This window comes from Girardinichthys multiradiatus, chromosome 4, assembly GCF_021462225.1.
Source record: "Girardinichthys multiradiatus isolate DD_20200921_A chromosome 4, DD_fGirMul_XY1, whole genome shotgun sequence".
NCBI lineage: Eukaryota > Metazoa > Chordata > Actinopteri > Cyprinodontiformes > Goodeidae > Girardinichthys > Girardinichthys multiradiatus.
Genome location: NC_061797.1, coordinates 32,251,815 through 32,271,224, shown reverse-complemented (window position 1 = coordinate 32,271,224; position 19,410 = coordinate 32,251,815). Strand labels below are relative to the sequence as shown.

The 19,410-nt window shown below is 37.1% G+C and overlaps 1 protein-coding gene across 1 annotated transcript in view; it reads left to right on the top strand.

Moving 5' to 3' along the window:
• The window catches only part of LOC124866622 (CUB and sushi domain-containing protein 1-like), a 436,935-nt gene extending 420,638 nt beyond the window's left edge, over nucleotides 1–16,297 (top strand). Inside the window, exons 67-74 of the mRNA XM_047362500.1 lie at nucleotides 50–161; nucleotides 276–455; nucleotides 2,108–2,170; nucleotides 2,770–2,931; nucleotides 4,423–4,535; nucleotides 10,875–10,962; nucleotides 11,177–11,303; nucleotides 15,243–16,297. Coding sequence (XP_047218456.1) covers nucleotides 50–161; nucleotides 276–455; nucleotides 2,108–2,170; nucleotides 2,770–2,931; nucleotides 4,423–4,535; nucleotides 10,875–10,962; nucleotides 11,177–11,303; nucleotides 15,243–15,402 — 1,005 coding nt within the window. The 3' untranslated portion in view covers nucleotides 15,403–16,297. The remainder of the gene's footprint in view (nucleotides 1–49; nucleotides 162–275; nucleotides 456–2,107; nucleotides 2,171–2,769; nucleotides 2,932–4,422; nucleotides 4,536–10,874; nucleotides 10,963–11,176; nucleotides 11,304–15,242) is intronic.
• Nucleotides 16,298–19,410: the final 3,113 nt, after the last annotated feature.

The window sequence follows — 19,410 nt, the reverse complement described above, 5'->3', positions numbered from 1 at the left end:
ATAGGCTAACCTGAATAGTTTTTTGTTATTATGTTTTAATCACACATAGGTGGGCAGTAAGATTTCTTTCAAGTGCCGCAAAAACTACCATATCCTCGGCTCGACAACAAGAACGTGCCTGGAAAACTTAACTTGGAGTGGAACTCAGCCTGAATGCATAGGTAAGAATTAACTCTGGATATAACTATTGTTCATATCACACTGTTAAAAATTACTTGTCTGTTACGTTGTTAAATTTTATAATTTCACACTTGCTTTTGCCCCCCATCACTCAGTTCATTCATGTCGACAGCCAGAAACCCCCAGTAACGTGGATGTTCGAGCTATGGACCTGCCAACTTTAGGATATACACTGATATACACATGTCAAGAGGGTTTTTATCTGTCTGGGGGATCAGAGCACAGAACCTGCAAAAGTGATGGGAGATGGACAGGGAAACCACCACTCTGTAAAGGTATTCAGAATCTATCTTGTAAATTTTCTGCTTTTAAAGTGGTTTGACCCTGAGCTTCGAATTAGATATATAGTTAAAGCCAAGATTTACACCTACTTCCAGCAAGATGATGAAAAAGAGTGAAGAAACTGAAGGAGGTTTTAAATTGTGACTAAAATCACAGCTTGATTCACTAACAACAGATCATTTGTGCTTGCAAATGAAGATTGTCACCGCAATGTAAATTGCTGTTTTAAATTAAACATGAACATATTAATTATGTGGTCATGTACTTAAAATACCAAAACAAGCCAAGTTATCCCCAGACAAACAAAAATACAATATGCAGGAGTATGCAAATAAACTAGAACATATTGATTCATTACATGCACATTGAGTTATTTTAGGGCTTTAACATGTGTGATATTGATTATTACGGCTTACAGTGAAAAAAGATTCAAAATTCAGTGTTTCAGTGTTTTTTATACAGAAATGTTGGTCTACTGAATCCAATGTCGATGCATTTTAGTGTGTGCAGTCAATACTTGGCCAGGGCTCGTTTTCATTGAATCACTGCATCAGTGCAGCGTGACATGGCTCGGCCCAGTGCATTGATAAGGTGTTAAGGTTTGCTAGTTTGCTTTAATAGCAACTTCACCTCATCTGCATTGTTAGTTCTGGTGTCTCTCATCTTTCTCTTGACAATACCCCATAGATTCTCTTTGGAGTGCCTCTGTTTGTGGGCAGGTGCAAAAATCAAATCAGCATCTCCATATATGTTGTTAGCAGAAAGAAAACACAGTGGTCTAACACCAGCCGATGACGTGGCAATCCAAAATATCGGCAAAAGGGTACATTTAAATTTGGACCTCAAACAACTTGGATTATGTGCCTCTCAAACCTTTCTCTGGCCTTTGGGCCTCAATTTTACAATTAAATACAAACTTTACTTTTAACCAAAACTACGATTTTAAACCACAGCACAACTGTCCAGTCTGCTGTTGAAGCACTGACCCAAACTGTGGTCCACTGCTTGTAAACCTCCTCCAAACTTTTCAAGGAGTTTTGCTTGTACACCTTTTTTAACCACTTGTTTTCCTTCCACTTAACTTTCCAGCAATGTGCTTAGTTGCAGCATTTTGTGAACAACTTGGCTATTTAGCAATTTCCTTTTGTGGCTTAACATCCTTCACTGTCAAAGAAATGTCTTCCGCACCGATTGTCAAGTTGGCATTCTTCTCCATGATTATGTAGGCCATAAAACATGATTTCTGTATTAAAATGTGAGTTGTTGGTCTAATAAAATATTAAAATTTGTCAAGAAACTGAATTTTGGGGTTTTGTAACAATTAGATTTTATTACCGTAATAATCAAATTGAACAAAAATAAACATTTATAAATACAGTACTCTGTGTGTAATGAAGCTACATGTTTATGAGTTTCACTTTCTGAACTGAATAACTGGCATAAACTAACTTCAGATATATTCTAAGTTATTGAACTTGTCAGTGTTATGCCATGTTATAACAAAAAAGGATTTTGTTTGTTTTCTCCCAGAAACAAGTAACTTTTCTTGTTTCTTCTCTTTTTTTCCAGCCCTTTACATATAATTTATGCAATATTTTAAACACAGTGTAAGCTGAACTAACATTTAAAATGTATTTTGTTTCAGTTGGAGTGAAAGTAAATCCCAAAGGCAGAGTGGAGTCAGACGTACAGAAGAATAAGATTCGTGGTACGCAGAATAAAATACAATACATGTACAGTGGAATGCAAATAGCACATATTAATATTACTTATAAGGTTTTTGTCTTCATTGCAGACTGTTTGTTGCACATTTTCTATTTGAGTTAATGACATTATTTCTTAGTAAGCAGGAGTGTTTCAAAGAATTTTCCATAGAGGAATGGATACTGACACTTTAGCAATGAATCTTGCTTATGTGGGTCACTACTCAATAAAAGCAGTCTACACAGAACGGTTCTGCAAAGTGCAAGCTGCTTCATAAGACTTAAATAAGTCAGTGAAAATATTAAGCCGAAAAACGATGAAATACTTTTTTCAAAGACAATCTTTAGTTAGAAGGAGCCAGCAATAAGAGATAAATACCAGAGGAAGAGACCTTGGTGTGAGATTCTTGCAAGAATACTGCAACATCTTAGTTTGAAGTGAGTCATGTCTTGGAGCAAATGTGGGAATCAGGCAAGCATAGACAGACCCCACATTCGTGAAGAAACCAGAGGCTTAATACATTGTGTCAGCATCTTTTAGGAGCTGTCAAAGTTTATATTTCCTATTTTTTAACCTTTTGTTACTTCTCCATTTCTTTTCCAGTTCCAGCAGATGTCTTCTCTCCAAACTCTGAGTGGAGTGGTTTCTACGAGTATTTAGGGAAGAGGCAGACCACCACATTTGCAGTTACTGGGTTCAATGCTACCAGCGGCCGTGTGAACATCACATTACTGGAGACCAGCGGAGTGTCGATCAGACTGTCAGGTAAGAGAGAAAACCTAGGGTCTTCAGATAATATTGTTTAAGTCTCTAATTAATATTTATCTTAAAAGACTTGATGGGAAGACAGAAACTCACCTAAAAGACAAATTTTCATGGCCTGGATTGCTAGGCTTAGATTTAAACAAGCCTGTTACAAACATTAAATCTATTAAATATTATTGAGAATAAAGTTACTTTAAGCCCAATGAACCAAGGAATATATGCAATAATAGTCAGTGGAAAAATCTTTCTTTTATGTAGTAACACATATTTTGTTGTCAGTGAGTTAAAATGAGTGAGAGTCCAGAAATTAAATATTTACATGCTTTACATCCAGTGTAACAACACGTGAACAAGCTCCCCTAGGGGTGAAGGAAAGCAAGTTAATAAAAATCCATTCCACTGCTCCGTGTTTTTTAACCTGTGCAACCTCCTTTACTGCACAAAACATTTATAAATACAGTTTCACTGGTATTTGGTTATTTAATTTACGCTGTATTTGAGCAAAAAAGAATAACAATAATAATAGTAAAAGGTTTAAATACAGAAAAGACCAAAGCAAAGCAAAAACAAAACACCTCTAAATTGTACTTTTAGAGTAATTATCATTCCAATTGGTTGTTTAAAACTTTTCCACAGTTAGTTTGGTGTTTTATGTGGACCTGCAGGTAAAGTAAAAAGGCAAAATAATGAGGTAAAAAGCAAGAAAACTGTACAGATCTCATAGATAAAAAGTAGCCCATCTCTTTTCACATTACTATCCACCCTTGGAGTAAAGCACATGTTTGCTAACAATTCATTGAAAATACATTTTAGTACATAAAGTGTCCTTGGGTTTAAGATCTCTTGCTGAATAAAATGCCTTTAATCTAAGAATATTTTTCTTTGCAGTGCAGAGGAAATCAGTTTACTTAAGTTTCATGATTTACAATGTCTCCTTTCTAGGAAACAACATTTCGAGGAAATTAAAGGGGCTCCAAGTCAGTTTTTAACTTACAAGAACTTATCTGCAAAACGATTTTCATATAACAAGGCCAAAAAAATAGGATCAAAGGAGAAATTTGTCTTTTTGGTCTGTGTATTAACAAGTCAGGGTCAACAAATGTAGGTAGTTGTGGGTTCTTTTTTTTTACAAATTAGTTGTGCATCTCCTGTCATATTGACAATCGGCATATTTTGTAATGGCACTGTATTTACACAGAGACATGTAGCTGAAGGCTAAATGTCATGTTTTCCTCCCATATTGTGTAATATGCTTTTTGAGGGCAAGAGAGAATGATCATTCGAAATGTCAAAGTGGCTCCTTTTCTCTGTCTGTCTGTCACAAACAAATTTGTTTGTGCCTGCATATCTGTATTTTTCTCTCCTGGTAAAGTCCTCTGTTTTGAATTTCAACACAAATCAGAAGATAATGCGTCACCGATTTATAGAAGATTTAGACCCTACTCAGACTGTTTGCATGTACAATCTGAATCTCTGTGTCTATCTTTCTAGGTACCTATAAGTCAGAGGAAAACCAGCTGCTGTTGAAGGTCTACCAGGTGAAGGGCCCAACAGAGCATTACTACAGCAAGTTTAAAAATGACAACTGGGCTATGGATGGATATGTAAGCAAAGGGCACACACATGACTTTAATCAAATATAGCGATGTAATAATTAGGATTTTTTAAAGTAAAGTTCTAATTAGAAGGTTACAGCACTTCCTGTTCTTGGAAGGGGTTTAATTTTCTAATAAAGGGACAAAAGAATTATATTGTAAAGAGGGATCCGAAGTTTCAGGCTTTCAGTATGTTGCAGGGACAGTAAAATGCCAAGACGGGTTAAAGTAATATGTCATCCAAGCGGTTGTTGGAATTGTTGTCACTTTTTACTTACTTAAAAAGAAACGATAAAAAAGTGAATATTGCATTGTAAATCTGACTGTAAGTGTCTGAGGTCTGCTTGTCCTGCTTAATGTTTGTTTTCCCGATTTACTATAAGGACATTTCCTTTGCAGGAAACTTTTCCAGGAACCAAAGTAGTTTACTAGGGGCATTCTTTGACCCTCCTTATTTACACTCCGGGAAACAGGACCAAATCAGAATACCCGGAAAATGGCTCCATTAAGGAGGCAGTTCTTATCTACCCTGTATGATGAATAAAGATTTGTGATGGGAGATTGCTAAACATATCTCATTGGATGAATACTCACAATATTTGTTTCTGATTATCTATAAGTTTAAACTCCTCTACATATAATATTTGCTGGTATCTTTGTTTGCAGACACACCATGTAAACTGATTTACTCATGTTAATTATCATGCATTCCATTAGAATAATCAAATCTGATCACCTTAGTGGGTCGTATTTGTTAAAAAACACATATATTTCTTATTTCAGCCGTTGTGGACAAGGAAAGAAAACACTTATCAAAGTCCTTTGTTTATTTTTAAATTTTTAACATGTCCTGTTCAGCTGAGCAGCACTCATGTTGTCTGAATGCCAAGAAGCCCGACCGATTTACTTTCACAAGTGGAGCATTACAGCTTTCGCCAAAATACATTATAAAATAATATACAGGGATGCACAAACAACGCATATATAACAACAATATTGTACACAGTACTAATTAATACAAGATGTATTTAATGGCAACCGCAGCTCAATATAGAGTATATCTGTGTATGTGTAAACATCTCAATCCGAAGACCCGTGGGTATGTGTGTCAGCATGCTTGTGTATATAAGATTTCTCCATTAGAAAATTCATTAGCTGGTGTGAGGAGCTACAGATCCCCCCCACCCCCCATGACCTGAGGCAGACGCAGATGAGATCGGAGCCACAGACATTCAAAGGTCCCCAGAGCACAGGAGCCCCGGGAGGACCATCTCCAAAGAGCCGATGAAAACACAGCGCAAGTTCCCCACAGAGCTCCGCTCCAAGCACCCCCTGCCACATCCTGCCTCCCACAACATGCCTACGTAACGCCACTAGACCACCCGACCGCACACCAAGACGCCATCAACTAACCTACCAAGCAGTCCCTGGCAGGCAGTGTACACCGGGGGCTGACGACCCCCGCCTAGGTCCCCGCAAACACACAAACATAACTGCCACTGCCAGGAACCACATGTGAAAAGGGAATCAACCGCTGCACCATACACGCTGCAACCCCTCTGCGGCACTCCCCAACCCACTGTGACGACAGCCGCCACCTAGAGCGGAGCAGCACACCATGGAGCATGCCCAACGGAAGCAACCCCAGCTAGCCCGTCCAAGAGAGGAAAAAGAAAAACAACTGCCCAAGCCAGCCATGGTACCCGCACCTAGGGTAACCAACTGCCCAGGCTGAGCACAAACCGCCAGCCGCACCGGCGCAGGCACAAGATGCACTCCACTCTTTTGTGCCTCTTAATGTTTCTGAAAATATATTAATTAGGTCCTATTCTTCTTCATTTTCTCTATCAGTTATGATTACTCTGAGCCAGCTATCGTCAAAAGGGAAAAGAGAATCAGCCCTGCACGGTTACAAGAAAAAGAACACATTAACCTTTAGGCAATCAATGTGTTGTAGTTGGATGGTCATGTTAAGAAACCAGTTAAACACATTTCCGTTCAATTCAAATCTCCTAAATTGAGATTAATTTCTCCCTCTGTGTTCAGACATATACATCTCAGAACAGCTCACTCCCACATTACCCATAGTGCCACCTCCGAAATAATTTTAAGATTAGCTGGTAATAAAATTAGAATAGAACAATAGAAATATCCTTTGTTGTCCCACAGTGGGGAAATTCAGGTGTACCAGCTGCAAAGTGAAAAGCAAATGGAAGCATGCAGGTACACCAAAGGTTAAAAAACATAAAATCAAAAAAAAAAAACTTTGAATTTAATGTTTTTACCCTCAAAGTACTTAATATGAAAAGATTTTAACTCAAACCCCAATGCAGACATCCACTTATCCACCACAAACTACAAAAATGACAAAGTTTTTCAACCTGATTTGCTTTGTCAGAAACTCCAGAAGACTCAGGTGGAGGTCTCAAAAATCTCCTGGATCAAAGGCTACCTGACAAACAGACCACAGTTTGTGAGACTGAAGGGTTGTGAGTCTAACCAGGTAGTCAGCAGCACAGGAGCACCACAGGGGACTGTACTCTCACCATTCCTTTTCACTCTGTACACCTCAGACTTCCAGTACAAGACAGACTCCTGTCATCTGCAGAAATACTCGGATGATTCTGCAGTCGTGGGGTGGATCAGAGATGGACAAGAAGCTGAGTACAGGAAGGTGGTGGACCGCTTTGTGGCATGGTGTGGAAACAATCATCTTATTTTGAACGTGAATAAAACAAAGGAGATGATTGTAGATTTTAAGAGAAACAGGAATAAGTCAAAAACTATTTCTATCATAGGAGAAGAAGTGGAGGTGGTGGAGGAGTATAAATACCTCGGTGTTCACCTGGACAACAGACTAGAGTGGAGATGCAACTGTGAAGCCATCTACAAGAAGGGACACAGCAGACTGTACTTCTTGAGGAAGCTTAGGTCCTTTGGTGTTTGCAGCAAGATGCTGCATATCTTCTATAAGTCTGTTGTGGAGAGTGTAATCTCTTCTACCATCATCTGCTGGGGAAGCAGCATCAGAGCCAGGGACTTAAAAAGGCTCAACAAGCTGATAAAAAAGGCTGGCTTTGTTCTGGGGACTCCTCTGGAACCTCTGGAGATCATTGTGGAAAGACGGATTCTTCATAAAATGAAGAACATTATGGAGAACCCTGAGCATTCTATTCATGAGACTGTCCTACAAAAACAGAGTGTCTTCAGTCAGAGGCTTCTTCAGATCTGCTGTAAGACGGAGCGCTACAGGAGATCCTTCCTGCCCACAGCCATCAGCATCTATAACAACTCTTTGAAGAAACCTTCATAATATGAGCTATAACAACATTTAATTTCCCTTTGGGATTAATAAAGTATTTTTGAATTGAATTGAATTGTCAAGATGTGAAGATGATACCAAACAAAATAGTGTAATAGTACTGCTACACTGGCCAGAATATCAACAGCAATTTATTAAAGCATTGTGATTATTACAGCTTAGGAATTCTCTAAACTGACATTGAAAAGTCTTCAGAATTCCTGATAGACTAAGGCAACAAGTATTTACAACCAATCTTAATAGTTTATTGATAAAGAAATGGATTTTACTTAATAGTATATTTCTTGGACAAAGTCACGACTCCAACTCATTCTTCTCCATTTTCAAATATGGACAATTTAGGCTGTGGAAAGACAAGGTTTCTACATGTTGTTTCATAACCCAAGGAGTGACAGCAAGGTTTATGAAATCATATTAAACAATCTGTTGTACTTTGTTGTGTGTTTTGATCACATATATCATGTGGAAATGTTAATTGTTAATATATGGTTACAGTACTTCTTTCAGGGCCTTCAACCCACTGTGTTTGTGCAATGCATTCAAAGAGAGGAGTGTAACGAGAAAAAATTAATTTACTTTGGTGCCAGCTATTAGAGGCATGTTTTCAAATAAGTATTGTGCAACGCCTAAAGTAAAGGGCTTTGATTAAAGTCATGCACATCGTACCATGCAGTTTGTTTTGTTTGTTTGAGTGTTGCAGCTCTAAGTATAAATTAAGCAGCTTTGAACAGGTTGCTAAAAACGCCAGAATTGTAACAAAACATAAGTGTGTTTTTATTTTATGAAGACATTGCATTGCATTTCTTGATGAAATATGACTGCTGAGTAGTGTTTCACCTCTTTGTGATGACAAAAAATGGGGGTGATACTGAATTCTCACTTTACCGGTTGCTGTGGAGTGAGCAATTGCCTTTCTGTCATGGAGGGAGCAGTTAATGATTGAATGTAACTTTCTGTCACCATGAGTGGCCCAGGCATGCAGCCGAGACTTCCAGGAACTTAATCTTCTCACCAAGCAATTGTTCCAGCCTGTAACTCCCTGCAGGTCTCAAACTTGGTGCTCAGTTATTATTGAGCTATTTTAACATTTAACTTTGATCCTTCGTATTATTTTCTGTGGCTTACATAGATTGCATTATCTGTATTTACACTTTGGATGTAATCAGTCATTCAAATACATTTTCCATTTACTTAACAGCAAGGAAAGTAATGCAGAAACCCAGTTCTATTTTTTCGGTGAAATTTGAAGCTAGGCAAAAAAACCTGAGTGCTTCAGAGTCCATACGAGAAGAGGAGGAGGGGATGAGGATGAGGAAAAGTTTAATGCATACTATAAATATATTTTCTGGAAAACAATTTTTTTAATCTATGACATTAAGGCATGTATTGTCTTTCACATTTTCATAAAGTAATTGATAATGGAAAGACAGGACTCATAAAAGGTGAGATCTTTTGTTTTTTAATTAAGCTCAAATGAAAACAGGAAGCATCAAAATCTGTAATGCGTAACACAAAAATCTGGTTTCTTGTTTAAGGTAAATTAGGATGACCAAAACACCAAGGGCCATAATAATGAGTTAAAGATATGTTTTCGATATTATTTTTTTTACTTTGTTCAAAGTCAAAATTTCACATACATTGTTAGTATTTGCCAAATGGTAGAGCCTGGATCAAATGTTTTGGGTATTTATCAACAAGCTTCTAAAAGTATTTTGCTGGCATTTTGGCCCATTATGTAGCTTTTGGAGCAATGTCTTCTTCTTATCTCAGTGGCCTTTCAATCCATGTTGGTACAGAACTTGATTCACTATAAATAATGACACTTTCCTACCATCTTCAGCCTGCATCTTCAGAATGTATTTTGCTTTTGTTCTGAAGTTAATATGTACATTTTAAACCACGATCATCTAAAGGACACAGAACCTCTTTCCAGAACACCGTTATGGCTAGACATTTCCATGCTGTTTCTACTTGTTTATAATTGTTTGAACGGATTAACATGGCACCTTCAGGCATCTGCAAATTATATCTAAATGTATATTTAAATCAAGATATCCCTTTCTGATATCTTGGTTTATTCATTCGGATTTTCTTGATGTTACACAAGGAAGCAGTGTGTTTGATTTGTGCCTTAAAATACATCCATGGGTGTGTCTCCATTTAAATCAAATATTGTGAATTATTTAATCAGTATCTGACCTTCTCAAATAGTTAAAAAGCACAGTAAAGTTAGTTTATGTCAGCTTCTGAATTTGAAGAAAGTCAGAAAAATTCCACAATTCCTGTAATTAACCAATAGAAGTCATTTTGGTTAATCCTAAATGACCTAAAACAGGAAGCGTTTAATCTGATTTAAGATTAGACAAAGGGGGAGAAGGCTTTTGTGTTTTATCTTTCCTGCATTTAAATATCTGTTTTCAAGTGTAACTGCAGTGAAATATACAAAGCAATAGTAAACAGCCTTTTTTAAATGGTAAATGGACTGAACTTAGATAGTGCCTTTCCAGTCATACAGACCACTCAAAGCGTTTTACACTAGAGCCACATTCACCCAATTGCACTCACTAACGCTCACACATTCATACACCAATACGCAGATCGGTAGGCAACTTGAGGTTAAGTGCCTTGCCCAGGGACACATCGAAGGAAGCTGGAATCTAACCCACAACCTTCTGATTGCAAGATGGCTACTCCTCCTACTGAGCCACAGTCGCCTAAAAACAACTTGAGTAATGAACTCCATCATTGCTCTCATTAGATTGTCCTCAACATTTATTTGTTAATAAATTAAAAAAATGTATTTAAATCATGTCCTTTCCTTATGTTTCTTTAAAATCGTTCCTTCAACATGCAGTCCTTTGGCGTTGCACAACTGAAAGCTCATGTAAAATTTTTTCCAGTTCAAAAATTTAATATTAAACTATTTTAGTTAAAAAGAAAATGAGCCTGTATTTGGTATGCGTTTTTTTTTTATTTTTCCTTTTTTACACATTTTCCTATTATCTGAGCCCTTTCTTGCTTTTCAGGTCACCGCAGAGTCTGACCAGAAAACCTTTGTCTACCAGGGACATATTCACAGTAAAGATTTTGGCAAGTTTTCTCTGACGAGGCAAGGTGGGTCTGCTTGGCAACACCAACACACAGTTTCCATAACACCATGCAAGCAATGGAGGAATCAAGACAATATATTTAAAACTTTGTGGTTTAGGATAAACTTATTTAAGAACAAGTCTAACAGCAGAAGTATACTGAATATAAATGTTGTGAAGCATGTGCTGAAAGTGTTAAGAGTGTATGCATGTGTTGGTTTATCTCTGTGTGACTCTAGGTCCTGTAACCACAGCGATGAATCCATCAAACCCCTACACCAACAGCAGCTCTGTGGCAGCTGCCATTTTAGTTCCCTTCTTTGCCCTTATCCTTTCTGGGTTTGCCTTCTACCTCTACAAGCACAGGTAAACTCTACTCTCAATGTCAATCCTTCAGAAAAGAACAGACAAACAGCAGAGCAGAATACAAAACAGCTGTTGGTCCTCTGCTTTTTGTAAATACCTAGCAAAAATGGTTTGATATGATTCCTAATCCCGTTTCTTTGGAAATAATTTTAGTCTTTAATTTACTTATTTATTCTTGGTTTCAGTCTTATTTATTGTTACAGCTGCACTTTGCTTTTCTTTGAGATAAATTATTTTTGTTGCTCTCCTATCATTGTATAGTTAATGAGTACAATAGACCTGCTTTACACAACTATGAGCAATATAGAGGTGCATTTTCATAAATTAGAATATAATCAAAAAGTTACTTTATTTCATTAATTCAGTTCAAAATGCGAAACACACAAATAGATTAATTACAAAGTGAATTATTTCAATTTAAATTTTTTATCTAGGGATTTTGATGATTATGACTTTTACATAATGAAAACCCCAAATTGGAATATTACATTAGACCACTAAAAAAATTAATGTTAATACAAAAACCTCAACCTACTGAGAACTCAGTCCACGAGATCTTAGTTGGAACTCTCCCAATGCCATTCTTTTCAATACAGTTCAATACAAACTCATTGTAGCAATTCTGCTGTTGGCAAATGCGTCAAATTTAATTTATATATCCCACCTTCTAACTCTTCTCATCTTAAATGATTTCCAAATCTTGTGCCTTTAAATCCTGTTTCTGGCTGGTCTCACAAACCATATGTCATCACCACATCACTCCCATGACCTACAAGCTGTCAGGTGCTTTTATAAGTCAACTGATGTGGTAATGAGACAGGCTGGCTTCTACCCCCCTTTTTCCACATCGTCCTTTCACAAAACACATATAGACAGTTAAATTGTGCCTTGATCTTGTTAGTGTTTTGTGAAAGGACCTTCTGACTCCAGCCTCCGTAGATGGATAATTTATCTGCCTCAGACCCTTGAATGAGCTTTGCATAACAGTTCTCTCAAGTCTGTGGTTATATCTGTTCCTTATGCTTCTTTTCCTACCACACTTTTTCCTTCCAGTTAATCTTCTGCAAAATATTAGGATGCAGCACTCTGTGAACAGATAGCGTTTTTAGCAATATACTTTTATGTCTCACCCTCCTTGTGGGGAGTGCAAATGACTCTCTGCTGGGCAACATAGTTATTACATTTCTGTTTTAAACATAATTTTTTTATTGGTGTTAAGTAACATTTTAAATAAAATATAGAAGTTTCACTTTTTTGAATTTAATTATTCAAATATGTAGAATCTTTGATATTACATTAAGAGACATCTGTATTTTAAGTTGCTCATTCATATGTGATTAAAAGTCATTGTTTTACAAACTTTTTGCAAGTTGCAGTCTGCAGTTCAAATTGATGTACATTAAAGCTGATGGTTGTATGCAGGACATTGTCTGCTGACACAGATGACAATGAGAGACCAAAAAACACCTGGGGGCCTGGCGGCAGGTAAGACTGGCACCTGTCATCCATCGGGTTGTAAAAGCAACCAGACCTCCGCCCGCCGCCACTTCCTCTGTCAAATTTCCCATCACTTGTTTTTAGTTTGCAAGCTGTTCTTAATGCTGTTTAGTAAGGCTGCACAATTAAACAGTAAGTTACAAAAAATAAGACTGTTGACCTACATTAAAGCTAAAAACAGAATGCTGGGATTCTTTGCATCAGCTAAGAGCTATTGGGGTGATGTTTTTACTTGAAAAAGAACAAGAACAAATTAATTCAAGTATTTTTGAAGCAGTGCAGCCCTACTGTGTCCAAACAGCAATTGTTAAAAGCGTTATGAAAGGCCTTTTATTTTGTCTTTAATCTCATTGTCATCTCTCTGTCAGCATGATGTCATCAAGAAAAATCTGTCAGTTGTAAATGATCAAGTTACCCTTATGTTTTAATACACTCATACATTAAAAAGCTTCATACTGTATCTAATAATAGGCCATGGATTCATTTATTGTTAAAACTCAGCAGGCATAGCTTTAGCATCTACACTAATACAATGGCAAGCCAACAGAAGTAGAAATTAATACTTCACATGCTGATGTTAAGTAGCTGCTTCATAAGAAACTAAAGGGTTTGTGTGTGTGTGTGTGTGCATTGCAGTTTTTCCTGCTTTGACACATTTGTCTATACAGTTTCTATAATACTCCCGAAACAATTATGTGTACCATTTTTCATTCTCCTGATAAAATGAAAATTTTGCACCTACAGCCATGACCGGTGCAGTGATTTAAGCTACTGCCATGCAGGGAGGTCCATGCTGTGTCTTGATGTGTGTAGTTTTGTAAAGTAATGGCTTGAACATGTAGGGTAGGCTTAGTGGCTCCCCAGGGTTAGATTTCCACTACTGCTCACACACACACACCCCCACACACGCACACACAGACACATAGACGTACATGTAGTCTTAATGAGGTCAGAATCAAACAGCACCAGCACTCCTCGCTGCAAATAGTTCCACAGGGTGTAGAAGTAAGTGATTAAGACCAACTGGATTATAGGAACAGATTATCTAAAAATTTAATCTGCGACAAACAGACAAATCAGGAATGTGTGCTTGTCTGTTTTATATATTCAGTTAGATCCCAGTATAAAATCTTTTAAAAATCCATGGATGTGGGCACTGCTTTTTTAGTGTCCCCTTACAATCTTTTTTGTTTTTTCCTATAACATCCTTATGCTAATATTGTACAGTCAAAGCTCTAAACCAGCTTGTTAAAAAAACTGTATCTGGAATAAACTTAACTTTCTGGGATCTCTAGATTTGGTTTAATGTGACAAAGCTATTAGTTATACCTTGAAACCTATGTCTCCCATTTTTTACTGGCTATGGGGCATTACACTGTCTAGTTATTCCTGAACTAATGGATCTCTGTAAACTCCTGTGAAACTGAAAGAGCTCAAGAGAGCATGCAGTGCAAATCAGCACAGTATAGCATGCAAATGTCTGAGCATCCCTGCTTAATGTGGACAAATGACTTAAACGTGACCTGGTTTCTTACATGTTATAGGAAATAAAATGTTTTGCAATTCCATCATTTACAATTTAAGAATACCGACTAGAGTAAATACTACCAGTATTTACAATATCACCGAAATGCTGTTTTCACTTACCCAAATTAAAAGCATTGTCCTTATATACTAAAGTAAAATTTTTAAATCTTTGCAATAATTTTACATTTCTAAATACCCAGTGAGCAATACACTTAGTTTTAGTGTTAAGGCTGCAGGCAGACCTCGTTTAGGCATAAGTCAATGTTACATCTATATGTAGCCATTATGTTGACCAAGTAAGAATTTTTCTTGAAATAGCGGGCTAGGTTTAGACTAGAGAAACATCTTGAAAAAATGCCAGAAAGCATTAGACAAAAGTTAAAGATTGCTTCATTTGATTCAGAATGAATTAATTTAGTCCTGTTTAAACTTAGGATATTTTAGTCAAAATGTGCTGAAAACGAATATGTATTTCAGCTTATTGGAGAACCAAACATTAAGACAGTGGTGGAAAATATGACAGTAATATGTAATATACTGACCAATGGAGACAATACACATTTCAATCTAAATTGTTGCAAATATATACAATTGTTTGCTTTGATATCTATGAACCATTTAAAAGCTGTTTAGATGCATTTCCTGCAGTATGTTCACTGGGTAGCTAGTAAGCTTATAATGTTTTACAATGCAAACGTAGATTATAAATATTACAAGCAAACAAAAAAGATAAAGCAAGTTCAAATTACTAAGAGTCTATACGATGCAGTGAGAGTGTGGTTTGCTTGGGAGTTTGTGTTTTAAATGCTTGTTAACTGTTGCTTTCCAATTGCTTTTTTTTCTAAAGATTTTACATGATTTACAGTGGCAGATGAAGTTGCGTTGGTAATGCAGTGTTCTCTTCTTTTTCCTCAGGACCCGTCCAAAGGTGCAATTCAATGGCTATGTCGGCCATGAGAGCTCCAATGGCCAGGCATCATTTGAAAATCCAATGTATGACACCAACATGAAGCCCACGGAGGCTAAGGCAGTTCGATTTGATACCACCCTGAACACAGTCTGCACTGTGGTGTAGCCAGGCAAACCTGTCGCTGCCCATAAAGTGGTTCGTGCCACTTCCATGTGGCTGTCTGCTGAGTGGTGTAACCAAAAAGGAAAGAGAACAAACCTAATATCTTGACTTGTCACCATGAGCAGCCTTTGTGTAACATGCTGGTGACCTGCCAGCAAAATATTCACAGTAATGCAGCTCTACTCTACTTCCTTCCAGAATGATGGCATTACTCAGCTCTGGTCTGAGGGAGAAAGACAGAAAAGATAGCTGACACGAATAAAAAAGGCAGTAAACCCTGACCTCATCAAATAACACAAAGGCTAATGTCAGGAGATTACTGCTTCAACTACAACTGTTTTCAAGCAGTGTTGCGTTTCAAGCACGTACATTTGGTAATTAGTTAAACGGCCACTAAGAGCATGCTCATCAAATTTTAACTTTTAAAAAGTTGCTCTTTCCTTCTCATGGAAAAGGCTCTGCAGTGAGGGTCATATGGTTCTTTAATTTTGGCTCTAAATGAGCAGCAGTTAATTCCAATAATAGCCCGCACTCTCATGCCAAATTTGCACAGTAGTATAGGCCTATAAACTCCCCTGCTGCAGGCCAGATATGGGTTTGACCATTATGAGGATTTACCCTCAAGGGAAGCACATAGATTAGAGTACATTTCATATCCTTCCAGACATTGGATAGATCCCGTATGTAACCTTAGATAATAACTGGTGCTGGACCAAAACATCCCACTGGCCTTTCATCATTCTGGATTTGACAGAACTGAACTATCGGACACAATGAACCTTTGACAGTCTTTGTTGTGTTAGAACCTCATGTGGGTTCCAGAGATTTGCAAATGTTTAACACCAAATGCAGTGATATGATCAACCAGACCACATCATTAAAGGAAATGTAATATTAACCTGGTCGGCAGTTGGTGAACAAAGCAGGGTATGGTGGGAGTTGTAAATAAGTTTGAAAATGTTTTAGCATATTTCGAGAGCTGAACGACCAGCAGGACAATCACAGAGTTAGGTACATTTAGTTGACAGATATAAAAAAAATCCTAAATGGGATCTCGTAATTTTCATTACTTTATGCCACTTTTATGCCTTTTATGAGAAAACCGTAGTACACTGCAGCTGAATAGGCTAAAACATAGCAAATCAAGCCTTTCTAAACATTTTCCAAACGTTTTGCAACAAAACCGAGTTATTCCAAACTATATGATTTTTCAACACATTCAAATATTACAAGAAGGTAGTAAACAACAACATGAGTCCTACACAGAATTTTATAGTAGCAGTAGACAAACTGTGTTGAAACAAAACCAGTCGATTGCGTTGCCATGTTTCGCAGACTATGGACTGGTTTCCAGAAACTGTCAAACACAATCAAAGATTTTTTTTTCTGGACACACTACAGTTCTGTGCTTGCTGGCTTAACAAGTGTAGGCAATAAGCTGTCAGGATTGTCAACTGCTGCAATCAACTGTGCCCAAATCCAGGAAGTGATTTGTTCTCTTGTAACTCTGGTCCGGACTATCAGCCGTGAGATGACTGATTCCCTTTCTACGCTGCACTCTCCAGCCACAAAATCCGAAATAAGATAAAGTGATTTGCAGACAGACTGGTTGACTGACAGCAACTGGACAAATGGACACAGACAAAAAGTGCAGTTAGTCACTGTTGTCAGTCAAACTAACTGAAAAAGATACATGGACATGTTAGAGTGGAAACAGAGACATCACGATTGTCTCTTCTGGAATTTTTCTTCAGTGAAGATATCGATGAACAGACTCATATGTTCAAAAACCTAGTTGCTCATTGGGACTTCCCAAACCGCAGCTGCTGGGGACTCTAAAATATAAAGTTTATACGAATCGCACAAATTTTGCACTAGTGTTATTATTTTTTTGTTATTGTTTTTTTTTTTTTTTAATGGGTTAAGGGAGTCAAGAGAAGTTTAGGGGACAGACATAGGTTTGCTAAAGGAGTCATTCAGAAAATAATTTAAATTCAAAAGCTTCTATCTTTTAAAAAAGACAAAATTACTAAATACAGGGTTACAGTGTGTTTGTATATACACATTTATAGTTCTTGCTCCCTTAGCAGCTGATTTGTTGCCATACATGCTAGCCAACCAGAAGCATGTGAACAGTTCCCATGTTAAAACCTGAGATAAAGAGAAAATGTCAATTTTTAGCTCTTTCTGAAAGCTTTAACTTACTATTTTTGTAATTTGCAGACAAAACAACCAGAACATCACATTTATTAAAAATTAGTTGCAATAACTTGCAGTTCTCTAACAAAAATTGTAATTTACAAAACATAAATTAGTGGCTTGGAGCATTTCAAGTATTGGCTTTCAGAAAGGACCCGTGACCATTTCTCAAACCATCTTTAAAAGCCACATGTTCCTTTCCACCAATATTATTGTGCATCCTTTCAACACAGTCTCATTTCAACCCTCTTTTTAAAGAGCACAGTTTGTGATTGGTTTGAGAAGTGGTCAGCACTATAACAAGTTCAATAGGAAGGCAACCTAGACATTTAGGCTTGTTGACAATTATATCCCCTTATTATTTAAGAAATACCTCATCAGCAGAAAGTCAGTCAAATCCTTCTTTATAAATGCTGGAACATCACTGCAACAGATAGCTTAAGGAGGGCAAACTTGTTCCCCCTGATTTCCTGGAAATTAACATGTTGCTCTGACATCCATAAGTCTGTAGGACCCAAGAAAGTTCATCATTTGCAAACACCAAGCTTTTTATTTCTTTAAGTGTTTTCTCAAAGTACTTATATATTTTGGAAAGAAGCTGCACTTGGTAACAGATTTAACTACTTTCAGTGTGTGTCCTGTTTCCAGGGCCTGTTTTTTGCCTCACACAACATTCTGAGATTATTTTTACACATCCACCATTTGCTTTAAACCTTATGGTTTTAGTGTTTTCCATGGGGTTTTTTTTTCAACCACTATCCACGACACAACCACAAAAACATTCCAAAACATTTTATTCGCGCACATAGAGTAGGGACATGCAAAAAAGAGAGCTTCCAACAGACAAAATGATGTTATCCTCTAACTAATGTGTCATATTTCTTGCAGAGATCAGTTTTATTGAAAGTAGCTAATTTTTCAGAAGGACTAAAATACCCAAAAAGTCTGCATGAGGAGATTGTCAAAACTCTGTGGTTTTCAGCTCATTTACTAGAAAATGACTTTGCCCCAAACCTGAATGCTGCAAATGAAATGCAGTAAAATAATGGCGATTGTGTTTGGAAGCATAAATTTAAGATATTGTCATATGTAAAACAACCATTGTGATGCAAAAAGTGGAAAAATTGAAGAACGGCACAGTTCTTAAAAAGATTTCAGCAAGACAGATGACATATTCAGTATTTCCATGCAGGAATAAACAAGACATCTGTAAACAAGAGTGGAGCGTCTGCTCACAGTCATGAGCCACATCTCTTCTTTCTTTTTTTAAATTGTGAAATAGCTTTCTTGCTTCTGGTTTTAATTGATTTGATTAATTCAGCATAGATTTCCTATGGAGTCAAGAGTGCATAATAGAGTCTGAAAATTAGAGGCTGGTTTCTAAAACCATATCAAAAGGTCTAGTTTTATAATTACAGTCAGAGATCCGATCTCCTAGTGTACCTGAAAGAGAAAATGTAGACTGTTTTGTTTATTCAGGCATGTTACAATGTAACTGCACTACAGAGGTTAGATCTGACATCCCCCCAAGCCCACAAAAATATGGCATAATGCAAAATGTCATTTTGTGCAGATACTAAGGTTCCTGCAAACCTGTCAAGTCTTTATATTTCTATAAGCGCACTTGAATGCACGCTGAGCTCAATTTTCTGAGTGTCAGAACAGGATTTTCCATCCACTAACGTTTCAATATTTCCCCTGATAACAGGTCTGTAGTGACAGATGTCATGTGCCATTTGAGTTCATTTTGTTATAAAAACAGATATCCTTCATACCTTTTCTGATGCCTTCCTATAAAAAAGGTGAGTCCAG